At 57.2% G+C, this 20,831-nt stretch overlaps 2 protein-coding genes across 8 annotated transcripts in view; one reads left to right on the top strand and one right to left on the bottom strand.

Annotated features, from left to right (window-relative positions):
• The first annotated feature begins 77 nt into the window (after positions 1 to 77).
• UBXN6 (UBX domain protein 6) lies at positions 78 to 18,273 on the top strand. 4 transcript variants are annotated; one of them, XM_077860412.1, is made up of 10 exons: positions 78 to 233; positions 10,547 to 10,710; positions 11,063 to 11,127; positions 11,797 to 11,925; positions 15,071 to 15,168; positions 15,819 to 15,894; positions 16,557 to 16,641; positions 16,731 to 17,081; positions 17,187 to 17,335; positions 17,732 to 18,273. In XM_077860412.1, exons 2-10 carry the CDS (start codon positions 10,623 to 10,625, stop codon positions 17,858 to 17,860), a joined length of 1,170 nt encoding a protein of 389 aa, XP_077716538.1. In that variant the 5' UTR covers positions 78 to 233; positions 10,547 to 10,622; the 3' UTR covers positions 17,861 to 18,273. The 4 variants fall into 4 exon arrangements, with proteins under 4 accessions (XP_077716538.1, XP_077716537.1, XP_077716535.1 ...); XM_077860411.1 differs by lacking the exon at positions 78 to 233 and adding an exon at positions 7,716 to 7,872; XM_077860409.1 differs by lacking the exon at positions 78 to 233 and adding an exon at positions 7,719 to 7,881.
• Positions 18,274 to 20,233: 1,960 nt separating this feature from the next.
• CHAF1A (chromatin assembly factor 1 subunit A) overlaps positions 20,234 to 20,831 on the bottom strand; it is a 28,289-nt gene continuing 27,691 nt past the window's right edge. For all 4 annotated transcript variants that reach the window (XM_077860404.1, XM_077860405.1, XM_077860403.1 and 1 more), the window contains exon 15: positions 20,234 to 20,712. In XM_077860404.1, the coding sequence (XP_077716530.1) occupies positions 20,612 to 20,712 (101 nt within the window). In that variant the 3' untranslated portion in view covers positions 20,234 to 20,611. The remainder of the gene's footprint in view (positions 20,713 to 20,831) is intronic.

Raw genomic sequence — 20,831 nt, forward strand, 5'->3', positions numbered from 1 at the left:
CGGGGAGCGCTGAGGCGGGCCGCCAGGCTTCTCCGGGGCGGGGCTTGGGGCAGAGGGGCGGGCCAGGAACCTCCGCAGAAGGAGGGCCTTTAAGCAGGAGGCCGGCCATTGGCTACCACTGGAAGGGGGCCTAATCCACGCAGGGGGCGAGGCCCCGAAAGCCTCCCGCTCCGCGGAGCCGGGGCTCAACGGAGAGCCGCAGTCCATTGGCTACCCCTCGGGAAGGCCTCAAGGTAGGGAGCGGCCATTGGCTACCGCGGGAGGCGGGGCTTAAGCAGCTCTTCGCCATTGGGTAAGGGGACAGAGGTTCAACTCAAAACAGGGACGCGCCGTTGCCGGTCCGAGGGGCGGAGCTCGGGGCGGGGCGGGGCACGGGGCGGGGCCCGCAGAGGGGCGGGGCGCGGGGCGTTCTTGGGATAAACAGCCTCCCAGCGACGCGAGGATGCCCTGCTTGACTCGTGGAAGGGTTTTGAGCACCGGGTGCTAGGGCCGCAAGATGCTCGATGTGCATGTTCATTCAAAAAAAAAATGTGGGGGCGCCTGGGTGACTCAGTTGGTTAAGTCAGTGCCTTCGGCTCAGGACATGATCTTGGGGTCCTGGGCCCCAATCGGTCTCCCATAGCGGGGATTCTGCTTCCCCCTCTCCTCCCTACTTGTGCTTTCTCTCTCTAATAAATGAGTAAGACCTTTAGAAAAAACGTGTTGTGCGCCGCGTGGCCACGTTCCTTAACCCCTGTGCCTTCCTTAGTCTACCCACCTACAAAATGGGATTCGTAATGGTACCAATATTGGAGGGGCGTAAAAGTGACTTCATCAGCCCTAAAGCCCTCCGAAATGCCGGGAGCACTGGATGCCTTCAGCCTGCCCCGTTAATTTCTGTGCAATGAGGACCCTTGATAGGAACTCGAAGTAAGGGATCCCTGGGTGGCGCAGCGGTTTGGCGCCTGCCTTTGGCCCAGGGCGCGATCCTGGAGACCCGGGATCGAATCCCACGTCAGGCTCCCGGTGCATGGAGCCTGCTTCTCCCTCTGCCTGTGTCTCTGCCTCTCTCTCTCTCTCTCTCTCTCTCTCTGTGACTATCATAAATAAATAAAAAAATTAAAAAAAAAAAAAAGGAACTCGAAGTAAGAGGCAGAGCGCTTAAAATGCTCTGTAGTTGGGGGAGGGACCAGAGAGCGCTTTCTGGAGGATGTAGTTCTGCTGGAGATGCAGGGTGAATAAAGATTGGCCCAGGGATGCCTGGCTGGCTCAGCGGTTGAGTGTCTGCGTTTGGCTCCGGGAGTGATCCCACTGTCCTGGGATCGAGTCCCACATCCGGCTCCCTGCATGGAGCCTGCTTCTCTTTCTGTCTCTGCCTCTCTGTGTATGTGTCCCTCGTGAATAACTAAATAAAATCTTAAAATAAAAATAAAGATTGGCCCAATAGAGTAAAGTGGATAATGAGAGGGCACTTAGGGCAGAGGGGATAGCAAATGCAAGCCTCTAAGCTAGAGAGGATGGAGCAAGTGAGTGGGGCAGGCAGGGAAGGCGATAGGGGTCCACAGAGAACCTATCCCAGGGCCATGTGGACATTTGCGAGAAGTTTGGCTTTTATTTTTAGCTTCTTGGGAAAACTTTGGAGAGATCTAATCACAGGGCACAAAGATAATACTTTGGTCTCAAGATACATCCTTTTTTTTTTTTTTTTTTTTAAGAGGGGGGTGCAGAAACATAGGCAGAGGGAGACGCAGGCTCCATGCAGGGAGCCCGATATGGGACTTGATCCCAGGACTCCAGGATCATGCCCTGGGCCAAAGGCAGGCACCAAACCACTGAGCCACCCAGGGAGCCCTCAAGATACATCCTTATGCATGTGAAATAGATCTCAAAAATATATATATATTTTTAAGTTAAACATAGACTTACCCACATGACCAACCGATTTCATCCCTGGATATCTACCCCAGAGAAATGAACACACACTCCCCACAAAAACTTGTACACTAAAACTCATTCCAGCATGATTCACACAGCCAAAAAGTAGAAAGACCCAAGTATCCATCGACAGGTGAATGGATAAACCAAATGTGCCATATCCTTTCAAGTAACACCGTTCAGCAATAAAAAGAAAAGAAGCGCTAACACACAGGCCCTGCAACCTGGATGAGTCTCAAAAACACTATACTCAGTGAAACGAGCCAGACAAAAGGTCACATATTCTCCCAACACCATATGCCATTTGATGGAATGTCCAAAAAAGGCAAAATCTTTCAAAGCAGAAAACAGTTACCGTGAGTTAGGGGTAGGAATCCAGGGTTAAATTTATAATTTCATACAAAGGGGTATGAGGTTTCTTTTTGGAGTGATGGAAAATTCTAGATTGTGGTAATGGTTTTACTACTTTGCAAATATATAATGAAATTCATTGAATTGTATCCTTAAAATAAGTGAAATTTCGGGTATGTAAATCATATCAACGAAGCTGTGTCTAACAATGACTTCTCAGGCTGAGAAGGGCTGTGAGGTAGAATTTTCAGATAATTCAAAGGCCTCATTGAATCTGAATTGCAGACACACAACAAATACCCTTTCAGTGTATGTTCTGTTTGTCTCATGGAATGTTTGTGACATACCTATACTAGAAAATTACTTGCTACACATCCTACAACATGGCTGAACCCTGAAGACATTATCCTCAATGAAATAAGCCAGACACAAATCACAAATCCTGCATGACCCCACTCCCAGGAGGTCCCTAGGGGAGACCCATCCACTGAGACAGAGAGGACATGGTGGGAACCGGGGTGGGGAAGGCAATGCTTCCTGGGGACATGGTTTCCCTGTGGGGAGATGGAAGGTTCTGGAGATGAATGGTGGGGGTGGATGCATGATGTTGTGAGTGTGCTTCATGCCGCTGAGCTGTGCACTTAGAGATGGTTAAGATGGTACATTTTATGTTGTGTGTATTTTACCACAGTAAAAATATAAATTTTTTTACAGATTTTATTTATTCACAAGAGATACAGAGGGAGAGAGAGGCAGAGACACAGGCAGAGAGAGAAGCAGGCTCCATGCAGGGAGCCTGGCGTGGAACTTGATCCTGGGTCTCCAGGATCACGCCCTGGGCCAAAGGCGGTGCTAAACTGCTGAACCGTGGAGCCACCTGGGCTGCCCTTATATTTGCCAAATCACACAGGGGACAAGCGTGGAAGTCAAACAAGGAGTGAGGAAGATGGTGTGGAGGGGCCTGAATTAGATACAGAGATGAGGCCTAAGGCCCTGGCTGGGGGAGAGCGGGGTGGGGGGGGGCATGCTTTGCCTGAGGTCATACATGAGGTCCAAGGGCTCAAATGCCACTTCTGTGCATCCCCATTTCCAAAGCCCTCCTGGTTCTGTGCACACATTTCCCCCAGACCTTGAACTGGTGCAGAAAACCAGACCTCCTGCCCAGACCTCACTGAGCTACATTGAGCAGCTGGGAAATGATCAGGTTTTGATGAAAGCTGGGGCCAGCACCATCCCAGAAGGTGGGGAGGGCCCGCCAAAGTGGCAGGCTGAGGCAGGAAAGGATCCATGTCTTCCTGCCAGACTGGAGGCCAGTGAAGACAACGGTTGAGCAGTGAGTCATCACCTGTGGAGGTGAGGTTACTTCCTGTTCCCTAAGAAATGGGGTCTGGCACCTGGTAGAACAGGCAAGTTATAGAGGATGCCACCGTTGCCACCCAGAACTGCAACAGCCCCCTCTCACCAGCAGATGGCCTAAGCACCTACTGTGTGCTGCAGGCCTGGTCCCCAGTTTACTGGGGGTTGATCATGAGGAAATATTTATTCCACACTTAGCCAAGAACGATAATAAGTAACATTCAGGGGCACCAGCCTGGCTCAGTCCCTAGAGCACATGACTCTTGATCGCAGGGTCATGAATTCAAATAAAGATTAATTAAAATCTTTAATAAATAGGCCAGCCTGGGTAGCTCAGCGGTTTGGCACCTGCCTTCAGCCTGGGGCATGATCCTGGAGACCCAGGATTGAGTCCCATGTCGCACTTCCTGCGTGGGGCCTGCTTTTCCCTCTGGCTGTCTCTCTGTCTCTATCTCTCTCTCTCTGTGTCTCTCATGAATAAATAAAATCTTTAAAAAAATTAATAAATAAAAATAAATTTAAAAAATAAAGTCTTTAAAAATTCAGTAACATTTCTTGAGCAGTCAATATATTCCAGGCACATTATCATTTTAATTTTTTTTTAATTTTTTTTTTAAATGTATGATAGTCACAGACAGAGAGAGAGAGAGAGAGAGGCAGAGATACAGGCAGAGGGAGAAGCAGGCTCCATGCACTGGGAGCCCAACGTGGGATTCGATCCCAGTTCTCTAGGATCGCGCCCCGGGCCAAAGGCAGGCGCTAAACCGCTGCGCCACCCAGGGATCCCCTCATTTTAATTTTAATAACTTTTAAAAATTTTTTATTTATTTGACAGAACAAGCAGGGGGAGTGGCAGAGGGAGAGGGAGAAGCAGGCTCCCCAGCCGAGCAGGGAGCCAGACATGGGGTTCAATCCCAGGACCCTGGGATCATGACCTGAGAGGAAGGCAGAAGCTTAACCAACTGAGCCACCCAAGTGCCCCTTTAATAACATTTTGAATTATTTCCCTAAATGTTCTTTTTTTTTATTTTTTAAGATTTATTTATTTATTTGAGAGGGAGCATGTGCAAGTGAGCAAGGGAGGGGCAGAGTGAGAAGCAGACTCCTCACTGAGCATGGAGGGCTGGATTCCAGGCCCCTGAGATCCTGATCCAGTCTGAAGGCAGATGCTTAACTGACTGAGCCACCCAGGCGCCCCTCTTATTAAGTAACCTCTACCCCCAATGAGGGGGGCAAGAGGTCGCTACCCTGAGATGGAGATTTGCATGCGCCGCCATCTGAGCCAGCCAGGTGCTCCCAAGCCCTATTATGTGGTATGTTATTCACATAGTTAATTTCACTCCCATGTCAGTTATTTGTCAGCCCTGATTCCAGATGAAGAAACTGAGACAGAGGGGTAGTACCAGGGGTTGGAACCCCCCAGAGTGTTGGATTCCACTTACCCAAGAGCTGCCCCTTATCTGAGCTGTAGGGGTAACATAATCATCTGTTATGAGCCTGCTCAGTGCTAGGGGAAGTTCATCCTCCTAAAACAGCCTCCTGCACTCTTGCGCGAGGGTGGGAGGTAGAGGGGATGGGGATGCAAAATCATAGCCTCCTCAAGACCTATGCATCAGAATGTGCATTTAAACAAGCTTTCCATGAGACTCAAGTGTGCATTATGATTTGTGAAGCACTTAACTAAAGTGTCATTAGATCTGCTGGTCCTGGGTTTGAATCTTCCCTCTGCAAGTTGTGGGACTATGGACAATGTGTTTAGAACTTTGCAACCTCCCTTATAAATTGGTAAGAAGGGGATCCCTGGGTGGCTCAGCGGTTCAGCGCCTGCCTTTGGCCCAGGGCGTGATCCTGGAGACCTGGGATCGAGTCCTGCATCAGGCTCACGGCATGGAGTCTGCTTCTCCCTCTGCCCTGTGTCTCTGCCTCTGTCTCTCTCTATATATCATGAATAAATAAATAAAAAATTTTTAAAATAATAAATTGGCAAGAAATATCAGAGCTTATTAAGAAATAAAGAAATAGGGATCCCTGGGTGGCGCAGCGGTTTGGCGCCTGCCTTTGGCCCAGGGCGCGATCCTGGAGACCCGGGATCGAATCCCACGTCGGGCTCCCGGTGCATGGAGCCTGCTTCTCCCTCTCTGCCTCTCTCTCTCTCTTTCTCTCTGTGTGACTATCATAAATAAATAAAAATAAAAGGAAATAAAGAAATAGGGTCCCACAGTCTAGGGGTTGCTTTCCTTATCTATTGTTTATGTAAGAAATTACCACAATTCAGTGGCTTAAAATAATGCAAGTTTACCTTTTCCATTTTAGAGAGTCTCACTGACCTAAAATCCATGTGTTGGCCAAATGGTGCTCCTTCTGGAGGCTCTAGTGGAGAATCACTTTCCTTCCCTTTTCCAGCTTCTAGAAGCTGCCTGCATTTCTTAGCTCAGGGCTCCTTCCTCCATCTGAAGACATCTTTCCAAAGAAAACATATACAAGTGCATTAGGAAAATGCAAATCGAAACTACAAACTTTCACCTGACACCTGCTAAAATGACTTATCAAAAGGACAACAAACAAGTGTTGGTGAGGATGTGAAGAGGAAGCCTCATCCACTGCTGGTGGGAATGTAAATTGTTATAGCCACCGTGGAAAACAGTGTAAATAAAGGCCCCTAAAATATTAAAACCCGAAGTATCGGGGGTGCCTAAGTGGCTCAGTCAGTTGAGCATCTGACTCTTGGTTTTGGCTCAGGACATGATCTCAGGGCTGTGGGATGGAGCCCTGCATCAGCTCCAGGCTTGGTGCAGAGTCCGCTTGTCCATCTCTCTGTTAGATAGATAAATAAAACCTCTCAAATATTAAAAAAAAATAGAAGTAATGTAACTCAAAAATTACACTTCTGAGTACCTGAAGAAAACAAAAACATTAATTAGAAAAGATACACGCACCCCACACATTCATTGCAGCACAGTTCACGATGGCCAACTATGGAAAGAACCCAAGCGCCCACGATGGATGAATGGATAAAGAAGAGGTGGTGTGGAAATAGAGTGGAACATCGCTCACCCAATAAAAGAATGAAATCTTGCCATTTGTAACATCAATGGACCCCAAGGGCAATAAATGAAGTAAGTCAGAGAAAAGCAAACAGTATAGGATCTCTCTCATATGAGGAACAGAAACAAAAGTCAGGACATGAGGAACCCCAGCGAGCTCATCCATAAGGAGAGCAGGTGGGTGGGTTGCCTGGGGCAGGGCGGTGGGGAAAATGGATGGAAGAATTGAAAAGAGAAAACCCAAATGAATCGCAGCTACTGGTGTGCTTCTCCTAAAAATGAGTCTGCTAAAGACCCTTTATATCATCTGATGCCCAGACACCCTGCGTTTTGGCGGCCGCCCTGCCAACCTTTTGCCTCGTTCCCTGCGTCCACCTTTTCCCTCGAGCACCTAACCCCACCTGCCCTGCCGCAGACTTGACCCGTCGACGCCGCCGCGAGGTCTGCGAGGTCAGGGAGTGGTTTCCCTCCCCGCTGCTAACAAGGCCGACTCCCAAATAGGAAACGAGTCATTATAACGGGTGACATTTATTGAAAGCTTTCTGACGGCATCATGAGCCCCGCAATCCTCCTCCGAGGCGGGCGCTTCAGGGAACCCAAGCTCCGCAGGGTCAGTTGGGGCTGCACCGGATTTTTCCCGGAATCCCAGGGGCCCCAGGATGACGTCAGGGCGCCCCGGCCCGAGCCCCGCGGGGCCGCGTCCCCCAGCGCGTGTGCCCGAGGGAACCCCAGCGCCGGGCACGGGCGCGGCTCCACTCGGCCCCGACGCCCCCACGCAGGCCGAGGCTCGGTGGCCCGGTCCCACCGTCTCCCATCGCCGCCTTGGAGAACGCGGTGCAAGGAGCGCCGGCGCGGCCTCGGGCGGGAAGCGCGCTCGTCGCCCCTGGCAACAGAGTATCCGGAAGAAGCGCCGAGACGCGCCGCGAGCGTACGGAGCGGCCGCCGCGGGCCAGCGAGGCGCGGAGAGCTAGAGAGGCACGCCCGGCCGATTGTCACGTGGGCGGCCGCGCGAAGGCGGGACTTCCGGCGGCGAGGTATTTTCTTTCCGGTTGTTCGCGCCCGCGGGCCCCACCCCGACTGGGCCCTGTGCCCCCCGCCCCCCGCGGCCCCCCGCCGCCGGGCCTGCCGCCACCATGAAGAAATTCTTCCAGGAGATCAAGGCTGACATCAAGTTCAAGAGCGCGGGGCCTGGTCAGAAGCTCACGGGGTCCGTGGGGTGCGTGACCTGCGCTGGGTGTTGAGGCCCGGGAGCAGGGACGGGCGGGGGGCCAGAGGGGGCTAGGGGCGGGGGGGAGACCTCTGGGGGCGGGGCACGGGGGGCGGGGGGCGAGGGGGCGAGGGTGTGGGTAGCCTCCGGGGGCGGGGCGGGGGGCGAGGCCCGAGAGGGCGGGGCTGGCGGGGGCCGGGGGGCGGGGTTGCAGGGAGCGAGGTGGGGGTCCGCGGAGAGGCCGCCGGGCAGCGGGTGGGCGGGGAGGGCCCTGAGGGGCATCGCCTAGATTCGGGGGAACCCGAGGGTTCGGAGGTCGCAGCTGGGGTCGTGAAGATGCAGAGGCGTAGCGTCCGCGGCGGTAGCGGCCCGGCCCCGGTGGCGGAGGGAGGACGGGGTGAGTGTGGTTCGGCCGGGGAGCCCGAGGCGGTGTTGGAAGAGGTCTCGGTGGGGCGAGGAGCGGGGGTCCGAGCGGTTGAGGAAGGTCGGGGAGCGACGCGGAGGCCGGCTGGTGGAGGTGGGGAGCTCGGGGCCTCGTGCCGGGGGACATGGGGACCTTGTGGGCGAAGGCTGAGTCAGGAGGGAGATCCTGAGGCCGACGGAAAGAGGGAAGGTCGGGGAGTACACGCGCAGGCCTCTGTGGACGGAAGGAAAGGGCCTGGGGCCAGTCTGGGGAGGAGCCGGAGGAGCTGGAGCTTCAGCAGGGGCCGTCGGAGGCGGGCCCCGGTGGGCTGGGTAGGAAGCTCCTCTGGGGGTGGTACGAGCAAAGGGGGTGTTCAGGGATGGGGGCCCTGGGGACTGAGTGGGGTCTAGGACGGGAAGTGGTGGAGAGGGAGGCTGTGAGGGGTAGGCGGGAGAGGCAGGGCGGCAGGGGAATCGTGGGGCAGCGGGGGTGGGTGAGGGAGAGCGCGTGCATGACATCAGGGCATCCGTCATGGGGATCCAGGGTTCCTGGGACTGGGAAGAAGGAGCCCCATGAGGGCCAGGTTCCTGAGTTGGGGAGGGAGGCCCGGTGGACTGCATCAGGTCCTGGGAGAGAGGAGGGCAGCTTAAGAGAGGGCGGAGTGGATCAGAGGGGGAGTGGACCAGACGAAGGCTTCCACTTCAGCCTTCAGCAAGTAGAGGAGGGAGGGGAGGCTGACGGAGCTGGGATTGAGCCTTCCAGGAAGGGGGGGGCCGCGGGGGCGATGGCTGTGTCCACCAGGAGGCCTGGGAGGAGAGAAGAGGGAGGTAGTGTGGAGATCCAGGCTTCTGTGACACACTTGGGGCAGGCCTGGGGCTCAGAGTGTGTGACAAAGACTGTCATGGGTGTCTCGGGTGTCGGTCTCAGGGCTCGCCTTCCAGTGGGGAGAGATGGACAGATAAACCAGTGCACATGTGGTGAGAGATCAGGTGGTACTCAGGGCCAGGAAGAAATATAAGCTGGGTCAGGGGACAGCAAATGAGGTTGGGGACTGTTAGGGCATCCCAGAACACCTCTCTGGGAAGGAGACATCTGAGCCGAGAGCCAGAGGAGGTGAGGTTCAGCCATGTGGAAATCAGTCTTCTTCACACACACACCCTGAAGCAGCCCCAGCAGCTCCCAGACCTCCTTCCTCATCTTACATGCAGACAGAACATTCCGGGCAGAAGGTGCAGAATGTGCAAAAGCCCTGTGGTAGGACCCAGTTGGGCCTGTGGGAGCAACAGTGGGAAAGCAACGTAGATGGAGAGGTGTGAAGGCAGGGAACGGGCAGGTTGTGAAGGGGGCCTCAGGATTGTGTCGGGCGTGTGGTGGAAGGGCTTGGTGCAGGAGCGACAAGCTTGGGCTTAGGTTTTAGAAGGTTTCCCGTGGCTGCCCAGGGGAGCCTGGGATGGCAGGTGAGGTGTCTTAAAAATGGCTTTTTTATAGAAGTAAATGTCACATGGGGCTAAGGTGGGGCTACGGGATTCATCTTTTGTGCAACCTGGGGTGGTTAGCTGAGGGCAGAAGGGCAGGGATGGTCAGGAAGCAGGTCCCAGAGGCCTTGGGACATGAAAAGCGGGCCACCTGTGTGTCTGAGCAGAGCAGGAGGGGTGAGGCCACGAAGCCAGAGCCTTGGCTAATCAGAAAGCTCTGCGGGTGTAGTACAGGTAATTCCAAGTCGTGCGGTCAGGAGAGGTCTGGAGGGAAGGAGGAGAGGCAGGTGACTCAGCAGGGTGTGAGGGAGGACTTCCCGCAGGGGAGGCAGGTCGTTTCTGTGTTGAGTGCACCCGGGAGCACGCAGCCCGTGCTTGTTTCCCAGGTGTGACCGTGCGGCCTGGCACAGTCCTGGGCATGCGGCCCGTGCGCCTGGCTGTCCTGGCCTGGAAGGGCTGCTCTCACTCAGGAGGGGGAGCCAGGAGAGGAGTGACGTCTTTGAGTCTCATCGGTTTCTGAAGGCGACGGGGCACCTGCTCACATGCTGCACCAGGCGGCCCATGTGGGGGACTGCCATGACCCGAGGCCTTGCCCGCGCAGGACGTGCCCTGAGGGGCAGAGCTGGGAGCAGGACTGCCATGGGGCCGCGGGGGCTCTTCTGTTAGAACCCTCTAGTGGCCACGGGTGGCCCCTGGGAAAGAGGGATGGTCTGTCCAATGGGGCAGGAGTGGGAGAGGGACAGAGGCGCTTCTGGCTGACTTCTTGTCATCTCACTCTTCCTCTGTTTCTCCCCAGGGAGAGAGCCCCCAAAGAAAAACCCAACCAGCCAGCAGTGCGCCAGCCCCGCCAGGGACCCACCAATGAGGCCCAGATGGCGGCCGCAGCAGCCCTGGCCCGGCTTGAACAAAAGCAACCCAAGGCCCGGGGCCCCACGTCTCAGGAGTCCATCCGGAACCAGGGTGAGCTGTGGCGTCCTCCCAGGCCGGGCGGGGAGGTGGAGCGAGGCCTGTGCTTGGCCCCGGGTAGAAGTGATTACATGACTAGCAGCTCTGGAGGCTTGGAAGTCTCACGCCATGAGAGCGGGAGGTGCCAGGGCTCTGGGGTCTGGGAGCTTGAAGAGGGGGGAAGGGAGCCGGGACAGGGTAGCCATCAGGCGGTCAGGTGAAGCCTAGGGGCGGCTGGGAGAGGCTCAGGCCGGGGGACCCTGAGGGGGAAGGACTAGAACTTGGCCCACTTCCGTCTCGGGGGAGGGTGGGGGTGCCTGGGGACAGAGCCGAGCCGACAACCCGCCCGTCTCTGCCCTGTTTCCAGTGAGAAAGGAACTTCGAGCTGAAGCAACTGTCAGTGGGAGCACGGAGGCCCCTGGCACCAACATGGTAAAAACCTCCGCGTGGCAGCAGGGCACCCGAGGGGCATCCCGGAGCAGGGTCTGGTCGGCCATCTCCTCGTTACCAGTCAGGTGCCCAGCCCGGGGCTGTAAGCTCACGGTGCCGGGGTGGGTAGAGGTCACGTCTGGCCTTGCGCACAAAGGCAGCGTGGGGAACCCCGCCTGGAACGGTGGAGGCAGGCTGCGGTTGAAGTGGTACTGACTCCTGCCCTCAGCCACTTTCCGGGGAGGTAGGAGGGCTCTTCGGAGACTGGTGTAATCAGGGAGGCCTTGCTGGGGGAGGTGGACTTTAAAGGCCAGCGTGGCAGAAAGGATGTTCTGAGCAGCCTGACCCTTGAGGTCTTACTGAAGTTTAGGTGGGAGAAGCCCTGAACAGGGCATAGGGACCGAGGTCCAGAGAGCGGTCTGGGCTCATCTAGGGCACAATGAGTCCCGCCTCCCCCCCCCCCCCCCCCACGAGCGTTGGCTCCGCGTCCAAAACTGCCACATGCTTTCTGTTCCCACCTCGTTCAGTTCTGAGCTGGCCCTGCAGAGCAGTTTTATGGAGCAGAAGGTGGGCTCGGAGGGGCTTGGGTGCGGGGCCCGGTGTCCCTGGGCTGTGGCTCGGGCCGGCCTCTGTCCACAGTCAGACTCTGAGCCTGCACCCCCATCCCCCCAGGTGCCTGAGCCCAGAGAGGAGGGGTCAGCCCACCTGGCTGTGCCCGGGGTGTGCTTCACGTGCCCGCTCACAGGGGCCACGCTCAGGAAGGACCAGCGGGACGCCCACATCAAAGAGGCCATCCTCTCGGTGAGTGCCCGCCCGTGTCCTGCCCCCCTGCTCTCCCCGGCCCCCCACGGTTCCAGAGCCGCTTCAGAGAGTTGGTGGCACAGGTCCCTGGTGATGCCGCCGCCTGAGTGGATGGTGTGTGTTCCTGTCTCTGAAGAGGCAGTATTGGGCGGGTCCAAGATTCAGAGTGTGCCAGGGTGGGTGGGCAAGAGCCATCTGTCGGCCACCCTGCCTAGAGGCCACCAGTCTAAGTGGTTTCCAACCCTTTTCAGAGAGAGGTTCCATATACGCAGAGCTGTCGAACCCCTGAGCCCCCTTCACCCAGGGTACGAGTTTCCTGTCACCGGCATAACTGTGATGAAGCTGGTGGCTTTGAGCAGCACCCATTCCTCACAGTCTTGGAAGCTAGGGGCCCGCTACAGGTCACCCTGGGCCAAAATCAAGGTGGCAGCAGGACCAAGTTCCTTCTGGATGCTCCAGGGCAGAGTGTGCGGCCCGGCCGTGTCCAGCGTCCAGGCCGTCCGTGGTGCCTGCCTCTGTCCTCACAGCCAGCGAGGCCAGGCCCCGTCTCCACCTCTCTTCTCTTCCCCTTGAAGGGACCTGGACCTTACACGTGGCCAACCAGGATGATCCAGGCTAATCTCCCTGCTTTAGGCCCGCCCATTAGCAGCCTTAATTTTCCATCAGCCTCCTTACTGCCCTCTTGCTGAGGAGCTAAGCATAGTCACGTGACCGAGGACTGAGGATGGGGATGCCTGTCGCCCTTCCCCGAGGTCCCAGGTGTTAAGGATTTTCCCCAGTACTCTATTGCCCCTTTCTAGTTTTTTTCTGAACCATCTGAGAGAAAGCTGTGCGTTCTTGCTAGTAACCTCACCTGAGTCCTGTAGCCCTGTGGCCGGCCCCTTGCTGAGGAGCACATGGAGAACAGTTGGGTGATGGAGCCTTGGCTGCTCGTTGCTTGGAGCTGTGGGCCAGGTCCCAGGGAGGGAGCCCCGGAGAAAGGAGGTGTGTGGGGGGTGTGGACGGCGGCAGCCGCCGAGCCTTCCATGGCAGCTGTCCCCATCCCGCTCCTCCCAGCAGCGCCTCACAGAGCACCTGCGTCACTGCAGGTGTGCGGACTCTTTCTCCCTGCCCAAATCAATAGGTGAAAACATCGCAGGATAGTTTTAATGTGCATTTCCTTCATTTTGGCTCAGATTGGCCGTGTTTTCATAGGAGAATGCATCGTTTGCTCATTTTTCTGTTGGAGTTTTTTTTTTTTTTTAAGTAGGCCCCATGCCCAGTGTGGAGCCCAACACAGGGCTTGAACTCGCAACCCTGAGATCAAGACCTAAGCTGAGACTAGACAGTCGGACACAACCAACTGAGCTACCCAGGGCCCCTGGACTTTTTCTGAAGTTGATTTGTAGGTGCCCTTTACAGGTTAGGGAAACTGGTCTCTTACCTATAATGTGAACTGTGAATATTTTCTTTTCATTTTTTACTTTTTTTTTTATTTTTTTAAATCTTTTTATTTTTTATTTTTTATTTATGATAGTCACAGAGAGAGAGAGAGAGAGGCAGAGACATAGGCAGAGGGAGAAGCAGGCTCCATGCACCGGGAGCCCGACATGGGATTCGATCCCGGGTCTCCAGGATCACGCCCTGGGCCAAAGGCAGGCGCCAAACCGCTGCGCCACCAGGGATCCCTTACTTTTTTTTTTAAATTTTTATTTATTTATGATAGTCACACACACACACACACAGAGAGAGAGAGAGGCAGAGACATAGGCAGAGGGAGAAGCAGGCCCCATGCACCGGGAGCCTGACGTGGGATTCGATCTCGGGTCTCCAGGATCGCGCCCTGGGCTAAAGGCAGGCGCTAAACCGCTGCGCCCCCAGGGATCCCTATTTTTTACTTTTTGATTGCATTTGTGGTTGCTTCCGTAGAAGTTTTTGATCTTTGTAATTAAATGTGTTGGTCCTGAGGCTTCTGCGTTTTGTGGCACACTTAGAAATGTCTTCCCCACTTTACGATTAAGATGATTCTTCTGTGTTTTTTTGTTTTTGTTTTTGCTTTTTTAAGATTTTATTTATTCATGAGAGAGGCAGAGACACAGGCAGAGAGAGGGAGAGGCAGGCTCCTTGCAGGGCGCCGGATGTGGACTTCATCCCAGGACCCCAGGGTCACGACCTGAGCCAGACACAGACGTTCAGCCACGGAGCCGAGGTGTCCCTTTTCCATAGTTTTTCTAGTGCTTTTCTGTTTTGGTTTTTGTTTAAAGTTTAAAACTTTGTTTTGTTTTGTTTTAAAGATTTTATTTATTTATTCATGAGAGACACACATACACATATAGAGGAACAGACACAGGCAGAGGGAGAAGCAGGCTCCCTGCGGGGAGCCCGACATAGGACTTGATCCCGGGTCTCCAGGATCACGCCCTGGGCTGAAGGCGGGCACCAGACTGCTGAGCCACCCGGGCTGCCCAGTGTTTTTTCCCCTAATAGCTACCCAACCTCACCCCCCTACGCCCCCCCTTTTATTGAAAATATCTGCTTTTTGGTCCTAGCTTCAAAATCTATCTTTATCACAAAGTAGATTCTCCTATGGATTTGCCTCCTTTCTGGACATTCTGCTCCTTTGTCTTGTGTCTCCTTTCAGGCCCTGGTCCTGACTTAAACATGGCCACAGGTCTCCTGGAAGCAGCTGCTCTTCCCTGGGGGGTGGGGGTGGGGTCTGCAGTGGTTCCGAGGAGGCTGGGGCGGTCACTCGACCCGGCCATGTCCTGAGAATATCCCCCCCTCACTGCTGTGTGTGTCCATCTCTCCTCTTCAGACCTGTTTTCTTAGCCATTCTACGTCTGTGTCCCCTCCTGTCCCACCCTGGCAACTAAAATGGAAAACTGGGCTGGCAAAGGTCTGTCAGGTAGAGCACCAGAGGTGGCTTGATCTGAGCTGTGATGCCCCCTCCTCCCTAGAGGGGAGGGCAGGGTGAGGCCTAGGCTGGAGCCACTGAAGGGGGTCTTCTTCTCTTCCTTTGCCTAGAATGCACAGTTGAGTTTATTTCAGTGAAACCCTCATGGCCTGCCACTGGACTGACTGTTGTCACCTGTGTCACCTGAGTAGTGAGACCAGGCTGCTGGGAGGAGGGAGGGGATGCCTGATGCATTTCTGTCCCTCCTGCCAGCATTTCTCCACCGACCCAGTGGCTGCTTCCATCATGAAGATCCACACGTTCAACAGAGACCGGGACAAGGTGAAGCTGGGCGTGGACACCATTGCCAAGTGAGCATGCGGCTGCCCTCCCACCAGGGTGTCCCTCCCCAGCCCTCCCTGCATCCGGGGCCTCCACCACAACCTGCTGGGGGGCCTGGAAGGCGCACAGCACTGGGAGTGCAGCCAGGCCCCCCCCCCGGCACTCCCCAAGCCCTCAGGAAAGGGGCTTGGCCTCTCTGGGCCTCAGTTTACCTGTCTGTAAAACGAAGGGGGTTTACCAAATTGGGGGGGGGGGTCCCAGCCCTGGCTTTCCTTGGGGATCATCATAGCAATGTGTGAAGGGGGCCGGGTAGCACCCACTCTCACCTGTTCGAGCAGGCCTGGGGCAGGACGGAATGCCAGGAAGTCTGTGTTCCTCCAGCCCCCTCGCCCCTGGGGACCCATAGACTCTATGGTCCCTTTCTCTGGATGCGCCTGCTGCATCCCACTACTGTGTGTTGCTGCCTTCAAGGGGAGGCCAGACTAAGGAGGAGGCCCAGCGACGGTCCCCCATGGGCTGTGTCGGGGGCAGCAGTGGGAGCTGTCAGCACCCAAAAGGGGGGGTGGGGAGGGGCTGCAAGGGGTGGCCAAGGTGCAACGGCACCCCTCTGGGGTCACTCCCACCACAAGGCCGGGTACGACTCTCAGTTGCTGCTCCCTGTTCCGCCAACGCCACCCAGGTATCTGGACAACATCTGCTTGCACCCAGAGGAGGAGAAATATAGGAAGATCAAGCTGCAGAACAAAGTGTTCCAGGTGAGGCTGCCACCGCGGTGGCTTCAGCCCCTCAGGGCCTGTGCACACCTGGCCCCAGCGAGGGTGGAGGCAGCTAGGTGGCCCGCCGGCGGCCAGCTGGAGGTGGGCGGCAGGTGGCAGCCGGGGAGCCAGGGCTTTGTGAACACAGGTCGTGCATAAAGTACTTTGTCCACACTGCCCGCCGTCACTGGCGCACCTTGACTTTGATTTCAATTAGTGGGGAAGACGTCGTTGGCACTGGTGAGATTTCTTCTGCAAACGCAGACTTGTGGTTCCTGTGGAGAAATCTCCTGGTCCCGCCGCCCTGGCGCATGTGCCACTGGCAGGGCGCCTGGCGTCTCCTGGTGGCTATGGACGCCACCTGGCCCCTTCCTGCCTCTAGGGTCACACGCCGCCTGTCTCCCCCACCTCTGGGACCCTTCTCTTGCCCTTTGGCTCTTCAGTTTCCTCCACCTGGTGGTTGACCTCGGGGGTCCCATGCCCTCTGCGAGCAGCTGGTGGAAGCGAGCATGTTCGTGCTCAGGTCTGGAGACGGCTTCAGCGGGTTCACCCCGCTAGCAGTGGCTCCAAGACAGGGAAGCCTGAGCTGGGCAGGGTGGGCAGTGAGGCCAGTGGCCTCCGGAGGCCCCAGGCCCTTATGTGACCTCTGGCTCCACTCCCAGGAGCGCATTAACTGCCTGGAAGGGACCCACGAGTTTTTTGAGGCCATTGGCTTCCAGAAGGCACTGCTTCCGGTTCCCGATCAGGGTAAGGGAGGCAGAGCAGGGTCTTGGCTTTGCTGGGAGGGGGTGGGGGCTGTCCCTGCGGCAGCAGAGTGACACCTATGCGCACCCCAGAGGGCCCAGAAGAGTTCTACGTGCTGAGCGAGGCCGCGGTGGCCGAACCCCAGAGCCTGCAGAGACACAAGGATCAGCTGCTGGTCGCCGAGCCCGTGCGGGCCACACTGGCCCGCCAGCGCCGGGTCTTCCGGCCCTCGCCCATGGCCTCCCAGTTTGACCTGCCCGGGGACTTCTTTAACCTCACGGCGGAAGAGATCAAGCGGGAACAGAGGCTCCGGTCCGAGGCCGTGGAGCGGCTGAGCGTGCTGCGGACCAAGGCCATGCGGGAGAGGGAGGAGCAGAGAGAGCTGCGCAAGTACACCTACACGCTGCTGCGCGTCCGCCTCCCCGACGGCTGCCTCCTCCAGGGTGGGTGCCCGTGGGGGCCGGCGCTGTGGTGGGGAGGCTCCGAGGGGCTCCCTGGGAGTGGGTGCTCTGTGGACTGTAGCCCCACTGACCGTGCCGCCCACCCAGGGACCTTCTACGCCCGGGAGCGGGTGGGAGCACTGTACGCCTTCGTGCGGGAGGCCTTGCAGAGCGACTGGCTGCCTTTCGACCTGCTGGCCTCGGGGGGGCAGAAGTTGTCGGAGGAGGACAGCCTGGCCTTCAACGAGTGCGGGCTGGTGAGTGACGGGCTCCCAGGGTGGCCACTCTCAGCACTGGGCGCTCGCTGTAAGAGCAGGGGGCCGGGGTCCTGGGTTCCAGTCCCACCTTCCCCTGCTCGTGCAGTGTGCCCCCAAATGACGTGTCTGTGCCTGCTTCCCACCTATCGACCCGGAGTTCTCTGGAGGGCAGAACCGTGGCAGATGGGGGATGAGGGACACCCTGGGAGGAAGCGGGAGTCCCGCCGGGTGCCCGGTGCCCGAGCCCGCGGAAACAGGCTGTGGCGGCTGCCGTCACTGGCAGGGAGCCGCCTGGGCGAGTGTGGCCCTGACTCTAGCACGAGGGCCTGAGCGTGGAGAGGCGAGCTCCATCACCCAGGCCCTAGAGGGAGACTGAGGCTTGTTGCCCCACCCCAGGTGCCCTCGGCCCTCCTGACCTTCTCGTGGGACGCAGCTGTGCTAGACGACATCAGGGCGGCTGGGGCCGAACCCAACTCATCTATTCTGAAACCGGAGCTCCTGGCAGCCATCGAGAAGCTCTCGTGAAATAAAAGCAGGGTTGGTTTTAGCCCGCGTGGGTCTGTCTCATGCTCTCCTGCTTCCTCCCCGCCCCCCCGGAACCCCCCCTCCCGCAGAACTGCCTGCCCTGGTGCACAGAGCACTGCGGGCACCGGGGAGGAGCACGGCCGAGACCTGTGCCTGGGGCCGCCGCCTGGAGAGGGCTCCCGGGGGGCCGCTGCCGTCGTCTCCCTGGGTGCAAGCCCGCCATAGCCACCTGTTGATGAGCCCCCGGGAGGGAGAGTAGGCCTGCCGCGTGGGCCAGTTGGCCACCCTGGCCCTGATGCTGAGCCACGGGGTTGCTGGAGACAGTGACAGCGGAGGGAGATAGATATAGGGCCTGTCAGGACACGGTTCTGTGATAACTGACTCTGAATCCAAATAAACAGGACATCTGACTAGTCTCCTGGTGCTGAATTAAGGCTGTGCCACGCAGGGTGGGGGCCGCGGCTGCCGAGCTGCCCCACAGGGGGCCTGTGTGGCTCCTGGGGGGCGGGCCCAGGTGGGTACCCGCAGAGCGTCAGCTGCCCAGGGGCCTCTCCCAGGCCCTGTTCTCGGTCGTCTTACTGTGCGGCAAGGGCCCCGCGGGTGGCGGGTGGCACGGCCTAGCCCCGTCCCTGTGGTGGCAACTATGTGACCGTAAAGGAGCTGTGCGTGTGATTGACGTCACCACGGGGTCCTAGCATCTGGAAGGAGGGGAAGGAGGCAGAGGAGATGGAAGACACCAAGCAGATGTGAGGTAGAGGGGCTGCAAGGCCTCCCGGCCACCGGCAGTTGTAAGAGGCAGGCCCGTGGCTGTCCCCCAGGGCTCCTAGAGGGAACTGGTCCTGCCCGCACTGGTTTGGTTTGGTTTTGTTTTTTTAAAGATTTATCTGAGAGTATGAGAGCACAGGCTGCGGAGGGGCAGAGGGAGCAGACTCCCCACTGAGCAGGGAGCCCCACGGGAGCTCAATTCCAGGGCCTGAGCTGAGCCTGAGGCAATGCTTAGCAGAACCTCCCAGGCACCCCACTCTGGTTTTTTTTTTTTTTTTTTTTTTTAAAGATTTTATTGATTCATGAGAGAGAGGCAGAGGGAGAAGCCGGCTCCATGCAGTCCATGCAGGGAGCTTGATGTGGGACTCGATCCCAGGACCCCGGGGGTCACGCCCTGGGCCACAGGCAGCCGCTCAATGGCTGAGCCACCCAGGCCCCCGCCCCCGCCCCCACCCCCCGGCTTCTAACCTGTGAGCCTCATGTCAACTTTTCACTCCCAGAACCGTAAAAACAAGTTTGGCTTCAAGTCAAGTAAGTGGTGATGTGTTCCAGCAGCCACAGGAAACGAGTAGGCAGGGAAGCGGAGTCTGGAGCACAGGAGGCGCTGCCCCTGGTCACGCCCCAAGGGGAGCTAACTGCTCACCTAGACCATCCCCCACTCCAAGCTGGCCCTGGCCCCCGCCCCAGCCCCTTCCAGACGCTCTCCTCCTTGCACAGAGGCCTGTGGTGGCTGCTTCTCTGGCCGCCACCAGCTCGGTGATGGACAGACTTGAAGCTTTGAGGCCCAATGTGATTTCCAAACCAAAAATGCCCCGTAGGCCCCTGGCCGGCAAGTAGCCCCTGCATGTGCCTTAGCTTCCCCACAGCTCTGCTGCCCCCTCCTCGCTCTCCTCCCCACCGGTGACTTGGAATTGACTTCAAGTTGTCAGGTGGCCAACTCAAACGAGTTTCAGGTGACTTGACTGGGGTAGTCCCTGCACTCAGGGACTCCAGCAGGGAGCCTGGCCAGAGCCCTCACCCAGCGGGGTGGGAGGCATGGAGCCCTTGGAGGAGGATCAGGGTCCTGGCCTTCCAGTGTCCTGAGGGTGGGGTGGCTCCCCCTGTCTCGGTTGAATCCGGTGGATGCTGAACACTGACATGGCAGGTGCCCCTTTCCCGCGGGGGCAGCAGGAACAGAACTCGACAGAGCGGCCAGGAGTCCAGGAGCTCTACCAAAACCTGCCACCACCACCCCGCCCCCCCGCTCCAGGCTTCTACTGCGGGGCCTATCACAGCCCCAACACAGGGCTGCTCCAGGCACAGGTGTGGCCCAAGCCAGACGTCAGTCCGAAGCCATAGTTCCCTAACAGGTGGGCAGGAGGGACAGACCAGCAGAAGCACTTTCTGGAAGCTGCACCTGGAACGAGGACAGCATAGCGGTTGAGGATTTCACAGCAAAGGGCTGGGATGGTGCTTTTGCAAGGGGTAACCCTTTCTACAAGGACAGACCACGCACGGGGTGGGGGGTGCACACCCACCAGCACAGCACAGAGCGGGGGCCCGGCCCCAGGTGACGGAACGTACCCACTCTCAAGAAACGACATTAGAAAAGACAACAGATGCACCGGGTCAGGGCTGGACAGTAAGTTTATACACACCCACATCAGGTCTAGAGCCGCAGGGGGCTCCAACTCATTTACAAGCATCTCATCAGAGCACCTGCTTGGGGGCCCGCAGGCGCAACCGGGCTGTCCCCGCACAGGTCCTCACATCGCAATAATGCTTTATTAAAAGGAAGATTAATATGCAGCTTTGGGGGGGGAAATTTTTACAAGTATTAAAAGGAACAAATCAAACATCCTATATAAAACTTTCCAGACCTCCAGGGAGGTCTGCGAAGCAGGACAAAGTGCTCTTTACACAGGACTCATAGGACTTTCAAGTATCCAAGAGGCGTTTGTGAATGCCCTAACCATTCTACATACATACACCGGGCCAGCGGGGCACTCAGCAGGGGCCGAGCGAGCTGGCAGGCAGGGGGCTCTCACTGGTGTCCATTCCCACGGACCCCCCAGCTCCAGAAGTGGTTCCACATGGGGCCTGGGCCTCTGCAAGGTAAGAGAGGGAGGGGGCTTTAGCTGGCTGCACCCCCAGACCTGGTAGGGGCCTGAGTCCCTGCCCCCACATCTCCCCCTTCCGACAGCTACTTGCTCCCGGCCCTCAGACC

This window comes from Canis aureus, chromosome 19, assembly GCF_053574225.1.
Source record: "Canis aureus isolate CA01 chromosome 19, VMU_Caureus_v.1.0, whole genome shotgun sequence".
NCBI classification, from domain to species: domain Eukaryota; kingdom Metazoa; phylum Chordata; class Mammalia; order Carnivora; family Canidae; genus Canis; species Canis aureus.